An 18,648-nucleotide genomic window follows, 5' to 3' on the forward strand; every position below is an offset into this window, starting at 1 on the left:
GAGTTATGATATTGCAGCAATGAATGAGGTTGTAATGTTGGTCACATAGAATGTTTTCTTTGTGAAACAGTGCAGGTAAATGTGAGATGGTGAAATGTCTAAAAGCTATTAATGCGTGAATTGATACTGTTTTTAAAGCATTTGTACATATAATCTAATTCCACAGTGTGGTTAGTTTATTGCTAACAATTCTCTTTTAGTGAAGTGTATAGTGTAACAGCAATGTTAACAGCATTCAGTATATGCTGTTAATCTTCAAGATTGGTAACTTGATTTGTGACAACAGTCTGCTGTTTAGTGAGCACAAGTTGAGCTTATCAACAATTTAATTGGAAGCTGTTTAAGTTATGGAGGAGGAACAAAATACCAACTAATAACTATAATAATGTTATTAATTTTATGTCCCACTAACTACTTTTAGAGTTTCTCAAGGTATTTACAATCTTTCCAACAATCTGCATACAACACGTTTTAGAATCTCTTTTGCAGGTGAAAGGGAATTTTCCAATGGTTGCTTCAAGCAATCACAAAATTATTTCTTAACTTACAATCAATTTTACAAAATGTCAGTATGATATAGATGTTGATTCCCATAGGGAATCTGAAATATTTGTTCCGGAATGAGTAAATTTATAATACCAACAACGGACCATTTATATTGGTATTACGGTATATATGTCAGTATGCCATTTATCCTGAAAAGGGGTTCTTGAACAAGCTAGTCAATCAACTGACACAAATCTCTCATATTTAAATCACTGTTCAATCCCTTAACCTTGAGCAGAACAGTGCCTAACTAAAAGTGGCACTCAGCCATGCACGTGTGTTAGTTTTCTAAGTACAGTTTGATCTCTACAATACAGCCTTTCAATAGTCCAGCCAATCCAGTAATCTGACTTTTCTTTTACACCTGGTGGACTACTATATGTTGAAACACTGGGTGAGTTGGCCGTGCGGTTAGGGGAACGATCTTGTTGGGGACTGAGAATAAATGGATGTGGAGAAATTGGGATTGATGAGGAGGCATCCTATCTACCATATTTGAGGATGGCAGTGTATGAAAATGTGGAGATTGTCCTTGTCCTTTTGTATTCGCATGTTTGTCCTTGTCTCCTTTTCTTTAATTCCCTCTTCCAACATTGACCTGCCATTTTGTTCATCTTTTCATGTGCTCTTATTCATGTCGCTATTGGGCGAGCTGGCCGTAGGGTTAGGTGCGCGCAGCTGTGAGCTTGCATCCGGTAGATAGTGCGTTTGAATCCCACTCTTGGCAGCCTTGCATATTGTATGGGTGGAAGTGCAGGTCATCATGGATGATGCGCTGCAGGAAACGATCTGCCATTCTTAACGCCAGGGCATGTCCAGCAGCAGAACATCGAGGATTTCAGATAAGTGCTTGACGAGCCTCCTCCACTTGCTCTGGGGTCCGCTGTGTCTTTCATCGCTCCGGGCTTTTCTTCTTTGCACACCATGCAGTAGTCCTCAATTGTTGAATCCACAGTATAATTGTCCGATGATCCGGCACTTTATGATGTTGGCCCAACCGGAAACGGTGACGGAAGAGCCGCTGAATGGTGATGGGAGACTCTTTATTTTTGAAATAAGCCTCAACTGTGAATGCTCGAAGCTCCGAACTCCACAAGGCCATACTTACAAATGGCAGTCTTTTCTCAATGTAGAATTCTTAGGGGGACGTCCTTGGCTAAAATTTTAAGCATTTTATTTCTGTTAACTTGATCAAATACTTTCTTGAAATTAATTAATGCTATGCAAGTTTTTACACTAAATTCTCAATGTTTTTCCATTAATATTTTCATGATGAAACAGGTCACAATCTTTTCTGAAATCCAATAAAAAATGTAGCCAATTGTTTGATTGACAAGGGATACAATACATTTCGGAGCAAAAGGTATTTCAAACAAAAAAGTAAACAGAAAACATTCAGTGAAGTTCTAGTAACAACTTCTTGTTAATGTTCTCAAGTATTGCTTAAAAAGACTTTACCTGGAACTGGAACGGACTGGTGGCAGATGAAAAGTTGAAGGAACGAGACAGGAACTGTTCTGGATTTAACTTCTTCATGTAAGCCTTCATCATGACGGTCTTGCCTGACCCCTGCTCCCCGATGAGCAGCACTGGGCGTTCCTGCTTGGCAATCACCTCGATCAGAAAATCAACACGCACATTGTCCACGATGGGCACTAGGATGGTGCTGAATTCTGGAGTTGAATTCTCAGGGTACACATAGTGGGGAACCATGCGTGTCCACGGCTCCCATATGCCTAAGAAGAACACAACAGCATTACTAAATAAATCTGATAGCAACAGTTAGATTTTTAAAGTCCATCCTCAGTCTTCAGGAGGGTAGTACTGTAATGGCACCATTGCCCAAGTTATGGGAGAGTGAAGGGGGAGTACTGAAAAAAAACCTGGAAAAAAAATATACAAAATACATTTTATTACAATGAAGCAAAGAAAATCCAATGACTTTGCAGTCCAAGTTATCCTTACTTTGCTTTGTTTCAGCACCAAATTTTATACGGGAGTGAAACCTAAGTGGAGCTGGAATATCTGGTGCATAAAGTTAACATGTTGACTGCCAGGGCACATAACTATAAATGCGCCGATGGCCTAAGTTTTCTTACTCCTGTGCATATAGTAAATCAGAAGTAAATGATATTTGAAGTGATATTTCACTAAAGTGTTCAATATACGTACTTAATACAATAAAAATTCTAGCAACCCGAGGTACCGCTGTGGCCCCACAGAAAAGTTTGGCTACATGGTTAGAGCGGTACATTCTACTAGAAGTTTGCATTGCTTGATAGTACTCATTTTAGCCAACAGACTGCCATGATTTGTTTACTAGCACTTAACACTACAGTCCCAAGGCATTCACTGTTCTACCGTAGGGTTGTGAAGTGCCATGGTTCATCTACCTTGCAGCAAACATTCTCAAGGCAACCATATAGACCACAAAAGCCTACATCAACTTCATATTGACTATTATTGACAACATATCTTTAATATGAACAAAGTGATTTTTCTTTTTCTTTTCAAAAATGTAAGAACAAGTAATGTTCTGTTTTAACTAAGATTTCAATAGGATGATTGATTTACTGGGGGCCTTGAACATTCCAAATGCTTCATTGGAAAGTTTTCTTAGTGATAATGAACTTAGTTGCCATCTCTTGTTAAAATAACCTTTCCTTAAGATGATGCCAATAACATACCAGACTTCTGTTGGGTATAGATGTTTAAGATTTTGTAGTACAGCAGAATATGAATCACATCAGTTAAAAGCCCGAAGCAATTTGTTGGTATTAAATACAATATGAAAAGGAAATGCAACAATGACCAATTGACCATTCAAGCGAGAGATTTACACATTAATGGTTATGAATTTCATGTTTTTGGTCCGTATTGAACTGAGAATAATATATAAGTAATAATAATAACAACGTAAACATTTCCACCTTTTCAATACTAAAATATATTCACAAAATTTTAAATTACACGGTACTAGTTTCGACCCATCTAGGGGTCATCATCAGCCGTATTGGAGCAAAGATCACTTTTGGCGAAATCCTAAGAAAAATGTTATTTTAAAGAATAACAAGTGAAATGAGATATTATGGTAATAGTTAATAATACAAGGAATATACATATTAAGAGGTTTTTAACAAAGAATAAAGTATAAATGGGGTGTTGTAAAAATTATAATCATGGAAATCAGTAAGTTCTTGTGTTGAAATGACATATATAAAATTATATATGGCTTAGGAAGAGGGCTTAAGGTGGGGCTGAAGGGTGCGGGAGAAAGTGTAATTGTCTTGGAAAAGTACCTTTGATTAAATTTAGGATTGAGTTTAGGTTGGCTGCATTATTGTTTCTGAGGAAAGTGATAAATAGATCGAAGAGTATGTTGGGTTTCTCTGAGATTTCATTGAGATTGTGACTGGCATTAAAGTATTGGTCTAGGTGTATGTAGTAATTTTCCATTATGTTGAGTAAAGGGCCCTTGTTTGCTAATACGAGGATGTCCATGTCTTGTTCAATATTGGTGAAATTATGGTTATAATCTTGCATGTGTTGGCCGATGGCTGAAAACCTGTTGTATTTTATTGCGTTAGTGTGCTCGTGGTATCTGATAATGAAGTTTCTCCCGGTTTGCCCGATGTAGGTTTTTTTACAGGTGGTACATTTGATCCTATAAACTCCTGATTTTAAAAAACTGCTGGTCTTGTTGATGTGTGAAGTATTGTATAAAACGTTCATGTTCTTATTGTTGGTTTTGAAGGCTATTTTAACGCCTTGTTTCTTAAAGATGTTGGTTAACTTGTAGATATCATTGTTGAACGTGAAGGTGGAAAATGTTAGAGGTTTGGTTATTTCTTTTTTGAGGGTAGTTTTTGGGCGATGTTTATGTTTATTGATTATCCTTTCTATAAAATGATTGCTGAAGCCATTGAATTTTGCGATTCCGCGGATTGTGTTGAGTTCGATTTTTAGATCTTTATTGGACATAGGTATGCTGAAGGCTCGGTGAACTAGGCTGTTGTATGTGGCTCGTTTGTGGGACTGGGGGTGCACTGAATCTTGGCGAATGGTGGAGGCTGTTTGAGTGGGTTTTCTGAAAATTTTATAACTGAAACAATCTGAGTTTCTAGTGATGGTTAAATCTAGAAAGTTGATTTTTTGATTTGATTCGGATTCTAGTGTGAATTTGATATGAGGATCAATATTGTTGAGTCTTAAGAGGGTGGTGGGTGCGTTAATTGATTTCTCATTCATGATTACAAAGACATCATCGACATATCTGGCCCAAAAGAGAATGTTTTCGAATTCGTTGTCAATTTTGGTGTATTCAAGGAAGTCCAGGTATATTTCAACTAAGATGCCTGAGGCCGGTGACCCCATTGCCAAACCATTTTGTTGATATATGACATTGTCAAAAGTGAAGAAGTTATTGTCGATGATAAGTTTTAATATTGTGATAAAGTCTTGTATCTCTAGTTTGCTTAAGTGGCTGTTTTTGTTTAAATTGTTTATAATTATCGGAATTAATTTTGATACTTAAGACTCAACAATATTGATCCTCATATCAAATTCACACTAGAATCCGAATCAAATCAAAAAATCAACATTCTAGATTTAACCATCACTAGAAACTCAGATTGTTTCAGTTATAAAATTTTCAGAAAACCCACTCAAACAGCCTCCACCATTCGCCAAGATTCAGTGCACCCCCAGTCCCACAAACGAGCCACATACAACAGCCTAGTTCACCGAGCCTTCAGCATACCTATGTCCAATAAAGATCTAAAAATCGAACTCAACACAATCCGCGGAATCGCAAAATTCAATGGCTTCAGCAATCATTTTATAGAAAGGATAATCAATAAACACAAACATCGCCCAAAAACTACCCTCAAAAAAGAAATAACCAAACCTCTAACATTTTCCACCTTCACGTTCAACAATGATATCTACAAGTTAACCAACATCTTTAAGAAACAAGGCGTTAAAATAGCCTTCAAAACCAACAATAAGAACATGAACGTTTTATACAATACTTCACACATCAACAAGACCAGCAGTTTTTTAAAATCAGGAGTTTATAGGATCAAATGTACCACCTGTAAAAAAACCTACATCGGGCAAACCGGGAGAAACTTCATTATCAGATACCACGAGCACACTAACGCAATAAAATACAACAGGTTTTCAGCCATCGGCCAACACATGCAAGATTATAACCATAATTTCACCAATATTGAACAAGACATGGACATCCTCGTATTAGCAAACAAGGGCCCTTTACTCAACATAATGGATAATTACTACATACACCTAGACCAATACTTTAATGCCAGTCACAATCTCAATGAAATCTCAGAGAAACCCAACATACTCTTCGATCTATTTATCACTTTCCTCAGAAACAATAATGCAGCCAACCTAAACTCAATCCTAAATTTAATCAAAGGTACTTTTCCAAGACAATTACACTTTCTCCCGCACCCTTCAGCCCCACCTTAAGCCCTCTTCCTAAGCCATATATAATTTTATATATGTCATTTCAACACAAGAACTTACTGATTTCCATGATTATAATTTTTACAACACCCCATTTATACTTTATTCTTTGTTAAAAACCTCTTAATATGTATATTCCTTGTATTATTAACTATTACCATAATATCTCATTTCACTTGTTATTCTTTAAAATAACATTTTCTTAGGATTTCGCCAAAAGTGATCTTTGCTCCAATACGGCTGATGATGACCCCTAGATGGGTCGAAACTAGTACCGTGTAATTTAAAATTTTGTGAATATATTTTAGTATTGAAAAGGTGGAAACGTTTACGTTGTTATTATTATTACTTATATAAGATTTACACATGGTTGACACTAGTGGGACTATTCATAGCATTCATGGAGTGGACATATCGCTAATTACAGTTGTTAATGCTACTCGACTTCCTTTTCTCATCAAAATGTACTTGTAGAACAGCTGATGTAATCTGGCAGCAGCTACCTGGTGTTCTGTCTCAGCATGGGCAGTGAGAGCAAGATTGGTAGGTCTGGCCTGACAGAATTCTGTTTTGAGACTAGCACTCATGCTTTTCATAAAATACACTCAAAACTGTTATTTAATTATGTAGGGTCTGTACTGGGCTCATTATCATGCTGTTTTCAGCCCTTTACATGATACAACAAAAAGATTATAATCACAAATACCTTTCTACCATTGCTCCCACCTGTTTGTGTCAGCAATTGTCCTCACTACAGCTATGCCTGTCAACACGTTGGCTGCCGGAGCTGTACATTTAGTGTCTTTTGTGGTGTATAAACATTTAACTGAAGGAGGGAACTGGACAAAATAATGATTGTTGCTTGTTAGAAAATGGCAGGAGACACAGTGATGGGAATAATGGGTGATTTTAGGATGGAAAATGTTGAAACACATCTCAGTGAGTACTCATGTATTCATGTTTGGTGTAAGACTGGACTTCTCAAATATCACAAGTATCACACTAGGTCATATTGGTTGTGGCATGTATAGTCGCTCAAAAGAAAAAAGAATGAGTGCATGATATAGTACATTCCTCGCATTTAATATTTTATCAGAATTGTAATTATTGTGTGTGTATGTGTCTGGCCATCTGACTCCTTAGTTGAATGGTCAGCGCTGAGGTCTTTGGTTCAGAAAGTCCTGGGTTCAATTCATGGCCGGACTGGGGATTTTAATTGTGTCTGATTAATTGGTTCGGAGACTGGGTGTTTGTCCCAACACTTTCCTGTTCATATTCAGACAATGCACCATGCTAAAAAATACCACAGAAACACGCAAAAGTGATTACATCTCTTCACACAGGGTTGGCATCAGTAAGGGCATCTGAGCATAAAACAGGGCCAAATCCACATGTGTGGTGCAGTCCCACCAGTAACAGATGTGGGAAAGTGGAATAATAATAATAATAATAATAATAATAATAATAATAATTGTACCGGGCGGTACACCTCTACGACGCAAGTTCAAATCTTGCGCCAATTGCAACTTCTCTACTGGAGAAACCCGGAACTTTAACTACTGTACTAACTCTACGGTTTACCAGAAGATGTCACTGAGTGTTTTTGATTTACTCTTGTTTTTCAGTGATCAAGAAGTGTGGACATTCTCTAACAGATGTCTCTACCAAAAACGATGGTAATACACTCTGGTGCAATGGAATCAACTCTCTTGAAGAAATGTTGTATTCATAAGTTTTGTCCTTACTAAATTTTGTTCTGCAGTTTGTGGGTTGGCAACATTAATCCTTTCTTTCTGCCTGTTTTGGATTTACCCAATCCGTAATTTCTGTAATTAATTTTCATCCAATCATTGCTTTCTTCTTCGAATTTCCATGTGTAATTATTAGTCAACCAATAAAAATTGAGGGGGTGTGTCTACTCATTCCTGAAAGGTCTCGAATTTTCCAAGAGGGTATAAAAACTGCTGATTTTCTTGTCTCGGGGCCACTTCAGTAACATCTAGCGTAGTGTGTGAATATGTAGCAGGGGGCGGGAAGCACCTCTTTCTTCGAACAGCAGTTCTTCAACAAGGTAATGGCCTTTTAACATCTTTATTTCTTGCTAGCTCAGCAGTTTAACTCTCAGGGAGGGTTCGAAACCTTTAATATGTAACCAATCTCTTTAAAATGTAAATCCCTTTTCACTCTAGGTAAAAACTACAATCTCTTTAACTGTAAAGCGGGGATAGAGAGTGCTTTACCCTCTCGAGCTCCTCTTCATTTTGATTTTGAGGTGACTATGTTTTCATAACCATTTTTTCTCTTCCTTCTTAATGTGTTAAATTTATCTTGTATACTAGTCAACTACATAGATTGGGATTAGCCCCTGTGTGATCGGCCTAGCGCCACTTAGGTTTTAAATTGTAGATTTAGGAGTGCAAATTCACGCCTCCATCCTTTTGTTTTGGGCCATTTAAATTAACCTAATTTTGTACACTAAGGCCCAGTAGATTGGGTACGAGATACCCCTGTTTCTTTATTATGCCTTGATGGCAGTTTGAGTAAAAGTCTGTTATTGCCTTTATAGGCTTGAAAGATCGAGAGCGGGTCAGCTCTTTATGGTGTTGTGGTAAAAGTGCCTTAGAGAGGCTTGAGATGTAAAGTTGGGAGCTAATGCTTCATGTAATTAAGGGTTATCCGCCCTTTGGTATTTTGGGGTTGTGAGCTGAGAGCTCAGAGATTGTAAAAGGTGGGGCTTGAAGCCCAGATCATCAATTTGTATCTAAATCCTTGCCTTTCTGGTCTTGTACCTGATTGACTTGTTAAGTTTTCATATTCTATGTAAACTTTTGTTAACTCTTGTTGTCTATTGAAAATATAACCTTTATTTAAATTTTAAATTCATCTTTCGGACTTGTAGTTAGACCCATTCCAGCCCGCACCTTCTTTCACCTCTGACTTCCACGGATAACTCCGTAACAAGTGGTAGCAGAGCATGGTTGAATGGGTCTCAATTTAGCCCCTTTTGACAGCTAAACATTGCTTTTGATTCGAACTCTAACAGTTTTCTCCGTTGCTGGAATTTTTCAAGTTTTCTAAATTTGTAAAGTGTCTGTCATCATGCCCGGCCCTCGCGATGTCCTCCATCCCGGCTACTTGCGCAAGGAGGAATTAACCTATGAATTAACAATTATAAATGTACAATCTGGAGGCACGGTTGTTGCGGTAGATACCAACAAGCTTAAAGATTCCCTTGATTTGCCTATTTCCATCCCCACTTTGGGAGAGAAAGAGATTGACGACTCTCTCTCCACGATCACTGACAATACTACTGAGCTAGCATCCGTAGTTAGTTTTTCTGAAGAAAATGATCCTTCTCCAAATCAACTTAAACGTGTGCAAGCTAGATTGTTTCATTTTTCTATTAGAGTTAACGATCTGTTGTCTCTAAAGTTGAAGGGCATTCAAGGGAAAGAGGCTAGTGCTCTTCTCGAAAACCTTGCCAAACTGTCCAGTAAGGTTACCCTATTGTTAACTGGGGCAGTCCCTCCCAAAACCAGATCATCAATTTGTATCTAAATCCTTGCTTTTCTGGTCTTGTACCTGATTGACTTGTTAAGTTTTCATATTCTATGTAAACTTTTGTTAACTCTTGTTGTCTATTGAAAATATAACCTTTATTTAAATTTTAAATTCATCTTTCAGACTTGTAGTTAAACCCATTCCAGCCCGCACCTTCTTTCACTTCTGACTTCCACGGATAACTCCGTAATAATAATAATAATAATAATAATAATAATAATAATAATAATAATAATAATAATAATAATAATAATAATAATAATAAAAGGAAGTGTGTATGTATATCTACCCCTCAGTCCTGTGTTACCTGATGCAGGGTCAGGGAAGAGGTGAGAAAAAATTATATGGCGTCTTTTTACAGTCACACCACTTAATTTTAATTTTAATCAAAATATAATTCATGTCCCATGTAGATACAAACCCTAGGATATGCACTGCAAACAACATATGATGTATAGGTTCAATTGTTCCTGAGAAAAGTATATATGTCACCAACCTGTGTAAGAATATGGCTCATGAATAGGAACTGTCCTGGAATTGAAAATGGAAAACCACAGAAAACCATTCTCAGAATAGCCGACGGTGGGGTTCAAACCCACTCATCTCCTGAATGCAGAGCTTGGCTCCATACCTGTCGTACGGTAAGACATACAGCCTGCCACACCCCTTAATTTTAATTGTTATTAAAATATAATCATAATAATATAATAATATAATAATACGATCATGAAATCCTATTTTGATAATTTATACAACTGTACTGGGAAAGACTCCAATGATGTAACCATGCAGGTCAGTTTAAGCTGCAATGATGAGCCTGACCAAGAGAGCCCGCCAACATGGAAGGAAGTAGAGACTGCCCTTAATAGTATGCCCAAAGAAAGATCAACAGGATTTGATGAAGTCAGTGCAGATATGATCAAAGCAACTGGTGCAATAGGAATACAGTGGCTTCATAGAATTATTAATGCAATATGGAAGGATAGGAAAGTCCCAGATGATTGGAAAAAGGGAATAATAGTATCTCTCTTCAAAAAAGGAAGCCAGAAGAAATGTAGCAATTATAGAGGGATCACTTTATTGTCTCATGGTTTGAAAATATTTGAGAAAATACTTGAAAAAAGGCTAAGGAAAATAATAGTACCACAACTACAGGAAGAACAATATGGATTCAGAGAACACCGATCAACTACCGATCTCATATTTGCACTTAGAATACTGTTAGAAAAGCATTGGGAGAAGGGCAAAGACTTAACACTAGTGTTTTTGGATCTCGAAAAAGCATTTGATAGTGTTCCAAGGAAGACTATATGGGAATGCTTAAGAAAGAAAAATGTACCCAAAGGTCTTATCCAGAAAGTTAAAATGCTTTACGAAGACTGCTGCAGTTGTGTACAGATAGGAAACGGTAATTCTGATTGGTTCCAAACCACTAAAGGAGTGCAACAAGGTAGTACCCTTTCACCCTTACTTTTTATCACTGTCATGGATGAAGTCATGAAAGAAATTAAGCAGAAGAACAATATGGACATCAATGCATTTGCATTTGCATATGATGTAGTCATTTGGGGAAATACAGAGAAGGAAGTCCAAGAGAGGCTGAACACCTGGAATGAACATTTCCACATGGATTAACAATAAAATAAATCGAAAACTGTTACTATGTCTGTCAACAGGCAGAAGAAGAAAGGAAAAATAATGCTGGAAGGTACATAGCTGGAAACAGTAGTCCAATATAAATATCTTGGTGCATCATTTCAAGTGATAACAGAATACAGCATGAGATTAACAACCGCATTCAAAAATCAGCTCAGTTTTACCATCAAGTTCGGAACCTCCTCTGGAACGAACAAGTTCCCTTAAGATCAAAGCAGATTCTATTCCAATCATACTTCACCCCCATACTAACATATGGCCTAGAAACCTGCACAACAAGCCAACAAGTGGATAGCAAACTACAAGCCGCAGAAATGAAGTTCCTACGTACTATGGTACAGAAGACAAAAAGGGACAGGGTAAGGAATGAAAGAATAAGGGAGGAAGCTGGTGTGTACCCATCCCTGAATGAAAAAGTGACAAGGGCCCGTTTGAAATGGTTTGGCAATGTCAAACGATTGGACGATGGAAGGACAGCAAAACAATGGCTACACACAGTCGTGGCCGGAAAACGACCGGTAGGAAGACCTAGGAAGAGATGGCTGGACCAAGTGAAAGAGGACATAGGAACAAGAGGAGTCAGCTGGGATGTCGTCTTGAGAGAAGAGTGGTACATGGACAAACAGAAGTGGAGAGTGCTCGTAAACCACACCCGGGCAACTGGAGTGAAAAACTGATGATGAAGGTGATTAAAATATAATTCACGTCCCATGTCGATACAAACCCTAGGATACCCACAGCAAACAACGTATTTATAGGTTCAATTGTTTCTGAGAAAACTATATCTGCAAGGAACTTACACTAAACCAAACACTCATTCTTTTCTTGAGTGACTGAATATTTATACCGTATTAATATTGGGAAATGAAGAACTACGGGCTGGATATTCTGGGATTGAGTGAGGTGAGGTGGCCAGGATTTGGCGATATACAGACAACAGATGGAATTACATTTCTATATTCTGGTAGTGAGGATGAAGAGCACAGGGATGGAGTGGGGTTGCTGCTCAGTAGAAATGCAATGAGAAGTCTTATGGAGTGGAAGCCGATTTCCAGTAGGCTTCTGACTGCTAGGTTCAAGACCAAGATCAGGAATGTGACCACCAATGCTATGCACATACAGAACAATCGGAGTTTGAAAGAAAGGAAGAATTCTACCAAATATTGCAAGAAGCCACAATGAAAAACAGTAAGAAGGATATTCTCATAGTTATGGGAGACTTCAACGTGAAGGTTGGCTCAAAAAACGAAGTATTGGAACACATCATGGGTATACACGGTCTTGGCGAGATGAATGAAAATGGGGAAAAGTTTACGGAATATTGCGCCAGCCAAGACTTGGTGATAGGTGGCACGGTGTTCCCGCATAGGCGGTATCATAAGGTCACATGGGTGTCTCCTGATCAAGTCATAGAAAACCAAATTGATCACATTGCGGTGAGCAGGAAGTTCAGAAGGAGTTTGGAAGATGTTAGGAACAAGAGAGGAGTGGACATTGGCAGCGACCATCATCTTGTTGTCGCAAACTTCCGTATAAAGATCATGGTAGTCCACCAAAAGTTCATCACTCGGCACAAGAAGTTTGATGTTGATAAGCTAAAGAATCAGTAGACATTGGAACAATTTCAACTGGAACTTAGCAACAGATTCGAGGTGTTGGATTCTGAGATAGAGAAGGATGTGGAGATTGTATGGAATGAGGTAAAGAATATCTATGTGGAAACAAGTGAGAAGCAGCTCGGGTACAAAAACTATCTGTGGAAGGAATGGATATCTGATCAGACCTGGGACAAGATAAATTATAGGAAGGAGATAAAGGCCAAGCTAAATATATGCAAAACCAGACAGCAGAAGGCTCAAACATAAGCTGAGTATTCAATAACAGATAGGGAAGTAAAGAGGAGTGTGCGAAAGGATCACAGGAAGTGGATTGATGAGCAGGCAGAGAAAGCAGAACAGGCGGCAAAAAGGGGGGATATAAAGGAGCTTTATGGCATCACAAAGATGCTTTCGAAGAAAGGTTTTAATAACCCTTTCAGACCGAGTACGCACAATTGTGCGGGTTCATATTTTAGTTATCCCTGACCGTATTTGATGTTTTTTCGGCGCTACACCGGACTGCAGTGATTGTGCAGGACACGTGGCGTGTATTTCAATTGATTTTAGTATGCGCTTGACCGCCAGGGCGAAGGAAGAAGAGTTTAAAAAGCACAGATATCGGCGAGATGGCAGGAAGCAGTAGTGCCGAAAGTAAGTATTTATTTACTGCGTTTATATTAATCTAGAAGCTTTACTGAATACCGGAATATATTCAATGAAGTGTGTACTTTGGTTAGTGAACGTAAATTTTGAAGCTACACCATCGTACGTGATACAACGAGGTTTTGAATTTTGATACGCACAATTGTGTGGGTCCTGTGTTTCGGATGTTAGTTTTTATTTTGTAAAATAAACTATTAATATGTGTATTGAGGAGCATTTTAGTCAGTTCTTGACGTACAAACAAAAATTCACACCTCCAGTTTTCTTTCAGGTCTGAAAGGGATAAAACTAGGTCTGTGAAGAGCAAGACAGGCGAATTTCTCACTACAACAGCTGAGCAGATGGAGGGAACACTTTGCGGAGGTTTTTAATAGAGATGTTGGACTGGAAAATGAGCAGAATCAGAAGGGGATCCAGGCATCGGCCTTGACCCTCCAACCCAGGGTGAGATACGGACAGCGTTGAAACAAATGAAAAATGGGAAGGCACCTGGTCTGGACAACATTCCAGCAGAAATACTGAAAGCAGACCTTGATATTACAATCAAATTGCTGCACCCACTGCTGGAGAAGATATGGAAAGAGGAGGAAATACCGATCGACTGGAAGAAGGCGCTGATAGTCAAGTTACCATAAAAAGGGGATACAACAAACTGCAACAACTTCCAAGCGAAGTGCTGTCGTAAGTAATCCTGAATCGCATAAAGGATTCAGTAGAAAGAAGGCTTTGAAAGGAACAGGCAGGATTTCGGCAACATCACAGCTGTGTGAATCTCATCAATACACTCCGAATCATCATAGAACAGAGTGTGGAATGGTGGAACAACCTCTACCTCGCATTCGTGGACTTCAAGAAAGCCTTCAATTCTGTAAACCAAAGAATCATGTGGAAGACCCTCAAGGAATACAGAATTCCTTCAAAGATTATCACGATCATGAAAGAGGTTTACGAGGGGTATGACTGTCAGGTTCTTTATGCAGGGAAACTAACAGAAAAGATAAACATCAAGTCTGGAGTGAGACAGGGGTGTGTTCTTTCTCCCACTCTGTTCCTGCTGGTCCTAGACAGTGTGATGAAGAAGGTAATAGGAGGACAGAAGAGGGGTTTTCAATGGGGGATGAGAGACAGGCTTGAAGATCTTGACTTCGCAGATGATATTTGTCTTATGGCACAGCGGTACCGGGACATAGAAGATAAACTGAGTAGGTTGCAGAAGGAAGCAGAATGTGCAGGTCTCACGATCAACACAAGCAAGACTAAAGAGATGAGGATTAATTCGGATGTCATGACCAGCTTTACAGTAAATGGAAAGGAAATTGAGCGACCTTGGAAATATAGTAACAATGGATGGGGGAGCAGAGGAAGTTGTTCGAAGCCGTATCCAGAAGGCAAATGGTGTGTTTGTCCAGCTCTACCCCGTATGGAAGAATAGAAACATCTCCAGGAAGACTAAGCTTCGCCTCTTCAACAGCAATGTAAAGTCGATTCTTCTATATGGCTGTGAAACATGGAAAGTTACAAAACAGATCAATAACCAGCTACAGGTGTTCATTAATAGATGTCTGCATTGCATAACAAATGTGAGGTGGCCGGACATAATCTCTAATGCAGATCTTTGGACCACGACCAATCAGCAGCCGATTGACATCCAGATCAAGGACAGGAAATGGCGCTGGTTTGGACACACATTAAGGAAGCTGGATGGAGCTGTTGAGAGGGTGGTGCTGAACTGGAACCCTCAAGGCTCCAGAAAGCGAGGTCGGCCCAAGAAGACCTGGAAGAGGACGATCAAAAAGGAAATCGCAGAGGTTGACAAGACCTGGAGCAAAGTGAAGAGAATGGCCAGGAACCGTACTGTGTGGAGAAATTTCGCCAAGACCCTATGCTCCAGAGGGAGCAACAGGAAATAAGTGAAGTAAGTAAGTCAAGTCACTTTTAAATATATTATCATGGAAGCTGCTCTTCACAGTATAATACACTGATATTTTCCAAGTGGAACTCTAGATAACAAAAGTGTTACAAAATTTAAAAATCATGTTTTTACTTGGGGAATACCTAAGCCAATGTTTCTCAACCTTCTTTTTTTCAGTACAGTTAAACTTCTTTTATATGTTTCGCACTTGGGTGCTGCTCAGTATATGGAGTTGTAACCTACCACAGTTGTAACCTCTACCGGGCGAGCTGGCCATGCAGTTAGCGGTGCACAGCTGTGAGCTTGCATCTGGGAGATAGTGGGTTAGAACCCCACTGTTGGCTGACCTGAAGATGGTTTTCTGTGTTTTCCATTTTCACACCAGGCAAATGCTGGGGCTGTACCTTAATGAAGGCCACGGCTGCTTCCTTCCTACTCCTAGCCCTTTCCTATCCCATCATCGCCATAAGACCTATCTGTGTCGGTGTGACGTAAAGCAAATTTACAGAAAAAAAAAAAAAAAAGTTGTAACTTAAAGTGACACTTACCTGATTTATTAACCACGAAGTCGAAGACAGTGTTGCTCTCACCTCCCATTGGTTCTGGCAGGTCCAGATTAGAGAGCTTCTCGCGCAGGAAGTTGTCATAAATCTCTCTGTCTTTGAGGTCCAAGAATGCACCCATTCCCCAGATGAGGGCGAACACATACAGGCGATGGAGGTGCTCTGCACTGACAATGTGTTGCTCTCCCTCCTCGAGTTCTGCTGGTGGGGATGGCACCAGGCCTTGAAGGAGCTGAAGCATCTGGCTGACAATATTACACTGCAGAACTTTCATGGTGAGGGAGAGGTTCTGGGTTACCCATGAGTACACCGTGACGAAAGATGAGTTGAACATCTCCTGGAATACCTCTGTCTCATGAGGTGGTCGTGTCTTTAGCCAAGCGTTCACGACAGGATCCCAGTCCAATCCTGATGAGCTCATGTATACCTGCAAATAATACCTTTATAACTAAGATAAAACTACTACTGGAGTTCAGTTCATGAATCTCATTTAGCTTATCTGTCTATACAGGGTGTCCTTTAAAAAGGTTCCAATATTTACAGAGGAGGCAGCAAATGAAGGAAAAAAAAGAGGTCCTATAAACATTGGCTGCAAGCCCAATATCTTTGGAGTCATAGTCCGCTGCCACGAAGTCAAATACAGTGTTTTGCATTATTCTGAACACAACTTTATACTGGAAAGAACATATATCTGGCATAGAAGGTAAGATCACTGCTGTTATATGAGTGTTGAAAAGATTACAGGACACAGGATTAACTACACAGCAGCTTAAAAACATTTATTTCTCACTTACTCACATCTACTTTACATGAATGTAATTTGGGGTTCATGCAACAGGGAAGAAATAAATGAACTTTAAATACTTCAAAAGAGGGACATAAGATTAATTTATAAATACAACTATTTGAAACGTTCCACAGCAATATATAGGGACATGAACATCTTACGTGTCAGAATGCATAAGACATACTCTGAAGCACAACTCATGTATAGTTTTAAAAATGGTATGATCTCCTTAAACACAGAAATTAGGTACAGGAAAGACATTCATAACTACCAAACTAGGTCAATAGATCAGATATACATGGGCCACGTATTGTCTGTAAGGTTTGGAATAAAAGATACAGCATATTCTGCCTCAGCATCATATAACAATTGCCAATTGAGTTAAGGAGTATTAATCAATTTTCATTATTTAAGAAGTCTGTTGTTAATTATTTTTTACAAAAATATATAGAATTGTATTTATTATTATTGTCACAGTTAAATATAATTGCTAGAAATCTCCAGGTGTACTGCCAACATTGTTGTGATCAACGTATATTAACACATTCACACCCATCATCTGAGTGGGCTATTTAAATGGCTAGCCCAGCTATTCCAGCTGTTAGTGACACAGCAAACAACAACAAAATTATTTTCACAATAAGTACTAAACTAAACAAGATATGGAAACAACATTTTGCGCACACCTTAAAGAAGTCCTCTAGTATCTCTGGAAGGTGTTGTAGCTAATGTTACACCTTCAGGTACTGTGCTTTCTGTCACATGTCCACGAGAATCTTCTTCACTGTCATCACTGTCACTTTCACTTAATTCAGGGATTAGTTCATCGCCAGAGTCTTCATTGAATAGGATGTCGGCAATTTCATCTACACTTATATTGTCTCTACATGCCTTGGTTACACTTCAGAACGTGACTATTCACACGCTCGTGCAATCACAAACCAGCTATGCAGTTAGCTTAGCCAGCTCTAGTCTTCATTCAGAAATGGAATTAAAAAATGCATTGGAAGGGAAAATCTCCAAGGCCATGCAGTTTCTGGTGAGCAGAAGCAGGTAGAAGCATTCATAAGGGTATTACCCTCATTTCTGTCGCACATATTTATGACAAATAAGCAATAACGCAGATAAGGGTGTGAATGTGTTAAGAATATCAAACATTTTTATCATGAATTGTAAAATGAAAATTGTAAAGGGCATTCCCAACCTCAAGCTAATAGCTCATTGGAACAATACTCAGAATAAATAAATAAACAAATATCCCATGTGATTAAGTGAACCTGCTCAATTCTAGTACTATTCAGTGCATGCACCAGCTATATTTTAACCTGAAGCACAGAGTCCATAGTCCGATAACAAACTTCCTACACCACAAAAAATCACTTGCTTAGTATTTGTGACTGTAAATGAATGCAGATTTCCACTAAAGAGGAATAGTTTTAAGAGGACCCATTCTCTAAGGTTTTAAAAACACAGTAGCCTAAATATAGTAATACAGTAGAAGTCCGCTATAGCGAGTATGGCCTATAACGAGAACTCCGTTATAGTGACGACTTTTTTCTGTCCCTTCAAAATTCCTATATTAAACTGTGTATCGTCCTTCGGTTACAGCGAGAACCCTATCACTGGCGCATCCATTATTACGAGCGATTAAGCACGCGCGATTTTTTCTGTTACCAATATTTATGCACCCCAGCAATGATATTGCATGCGATCGATTACCTTTGGCATCGTTTCCTCGCTATGTGCACTAGCGATTTCTCTCGTCGACATTCGAAAGCAATGTCGGAGTCGATTAGTAATACCCGTCGACAGCTGTTCCGTAAAGAAAATTCGAAATGAAAGAGAACATATTTTCGTAATAAATGCGTA

The 18,648-nt window shown here is 38.8% G+C and overlaps 1 protein-coding gene across 1 annotated transcript in view; it reads right to left on the bottom strand.

Moving 5' to 3' along the window:
- The window catches only part of Dhc1 (Dynein heavy chain 1), a 443,578-nt gene that overhangs the window by 247,171 nt on the left and 177,759 nt on the right, over nucleotides 1-18,648 (bottom strand). Inside the window, exons 31-32 of the mRNA XM_068227758.1 lie at nucleotides 15,978-16,419; nucleotides 2,005-2,282 (exon numbers count right to left, since the gene is read on the bottom strand). Of these exons, the coding sequence (XP_068083859.1) occupies nucleotides 2,005-2,282; nucleotides 15,978-16,419 (720 nt within the window). The remainder of the gene's footprint in view (nucleotides 1-2,004; nucleotides 2,283-15,977; nucleotides 16,420-18,648) is intronic.

Source organism: Anabrus simplex, chromosome 5, assembly GCF_040414725.1.
Source record: "Anabrus simplex isolate iqAnaSimp1 chromosome 5, ASM4041472v1, whole genome shotgun sequence".
NCBI classification, from domain to species: Eukaryota; Metazoa; Arthropoda; class Insecta; order Orthoptera; family Tettigoniidae; genus Anabrus; species Anabrus simplex.